Genomic DNA, 1,048 nt, shown 5'->3' with positions numbered 1-1,048 from the left:
GTGACCTAAGACCGCGTTTGGCCATCGCCATTTTCTTGTCCCGTCTGGTTGTTGTTGTTGTTGTTGTTCCTCCTCCTGCTTTGGTGTCTGCATCGTGTGTGACCCGGTGTTTGAGTTCTTGGGAAGCCATGGTAATGGAGGAAGAAGAAGAAGAAGAAGAGGAGCTTGAAAGAAATGAAGGAATATGGGAAAGGCGAGCGATTGGTTTTGGTTATAAGGTGAAGCGTGGAATTCTCTGGTGGGTGGAAGCCATAGAACAATGGCTTCAATGGGAACCATGCCGCGTGTTCTTGCATGCCCGTGATGTGGAAGTTTGTGACAGCGACACATGGTGCCGACGTAATATTATCGATTATCCTTGATTAAAAAAAAAAGTAGAAACCAACACCTGTTGTATGATGAGTCGATTGCGTTTGCCGACTAAACATCAAACACCGTCATATATTCATATTATCCCTTTAGATTAATTTACTTCTTGCTTTATTATCAACAAACCCTATTTCAATTTGTCACATTGCAATAGAGTTTTAGAAATTTGTCACATTGCAATAGAGTTTTATAGATAGGAGCTACTTAAATAAAGATGTTAAAATTTTTTTTTTAAAGATATTTTTTAAAAATTAAAATTTAATACATATAATTAATTAAATTGTATTATTTTTATTAAAATTAGACTGAACAAATTAGTTTGCATCTTTTATAGATATTTGCTATTAGTCCCGATAAAGAGAGGATCTGGTGGAGACTGCGTCTCGAGTCTTTAGTCTTCTTTACTACTCAAATCAGATTTTATTTTTTTTTATTTGTTTAAAACTTAATTAAACTATATCCTTTTTAACCCTAAATTCAATATAAACACTGACCGAAGATGCAAGCAAATCACTTATTTTATTTAATTCTTCTATTCTCATGCTCGTTTTCACATATTAGTGACGGTAATTTTTTGGATCATCATGCTATAAGTCATGTTTAGTATTACAAATCTCTTTTCTAGAGAGAAGACTTTTAAAAATATAAATATAAAACATTTTTTGAGTCATCTTATCTT

At 33.3% G+C, this 1,048-nt stretch overlaps 1 protein-coding gene across 1 annotated transcript in view; it reads right to left on the bottom strand.

Moving 5' to 3' along the window:
- The window catches only part of LOC107645622 (translocator protein homolog), a gene marked incomplete in the record, with an annotated part of 986 nt that extends 705 nt beyond the window's left edge, over positions 1-281 (bottom strand). Inside the window, 1 exon segment of the mRNA XM_016349698.2 lies at positions 1-281. Within this exon segment, the coding sequence (XP_016205184.1) occupies positions 1-130 (130 nt within the window).

This window comes from Arachis ipaensis, chromosome B06 (genome assembly GCF_000816755.2).
Source record: "Arachis ipaensis cultivar K30076 chromosome B06, Araip1.1, whole genome shotgun sequence".
Classification (NCBI taxonomy): domain Eukaryota; kingdom Viridiplantae; phylum Streptophyta; class Magnoliopsida; order Fabales; family Fabaceae; genus Arachis; species Arachis ipaensis.
Note: the sequence above shows the minus strand (reverse complement) of the source record. Positions and strands in the feature narration are given on the sequence as shown.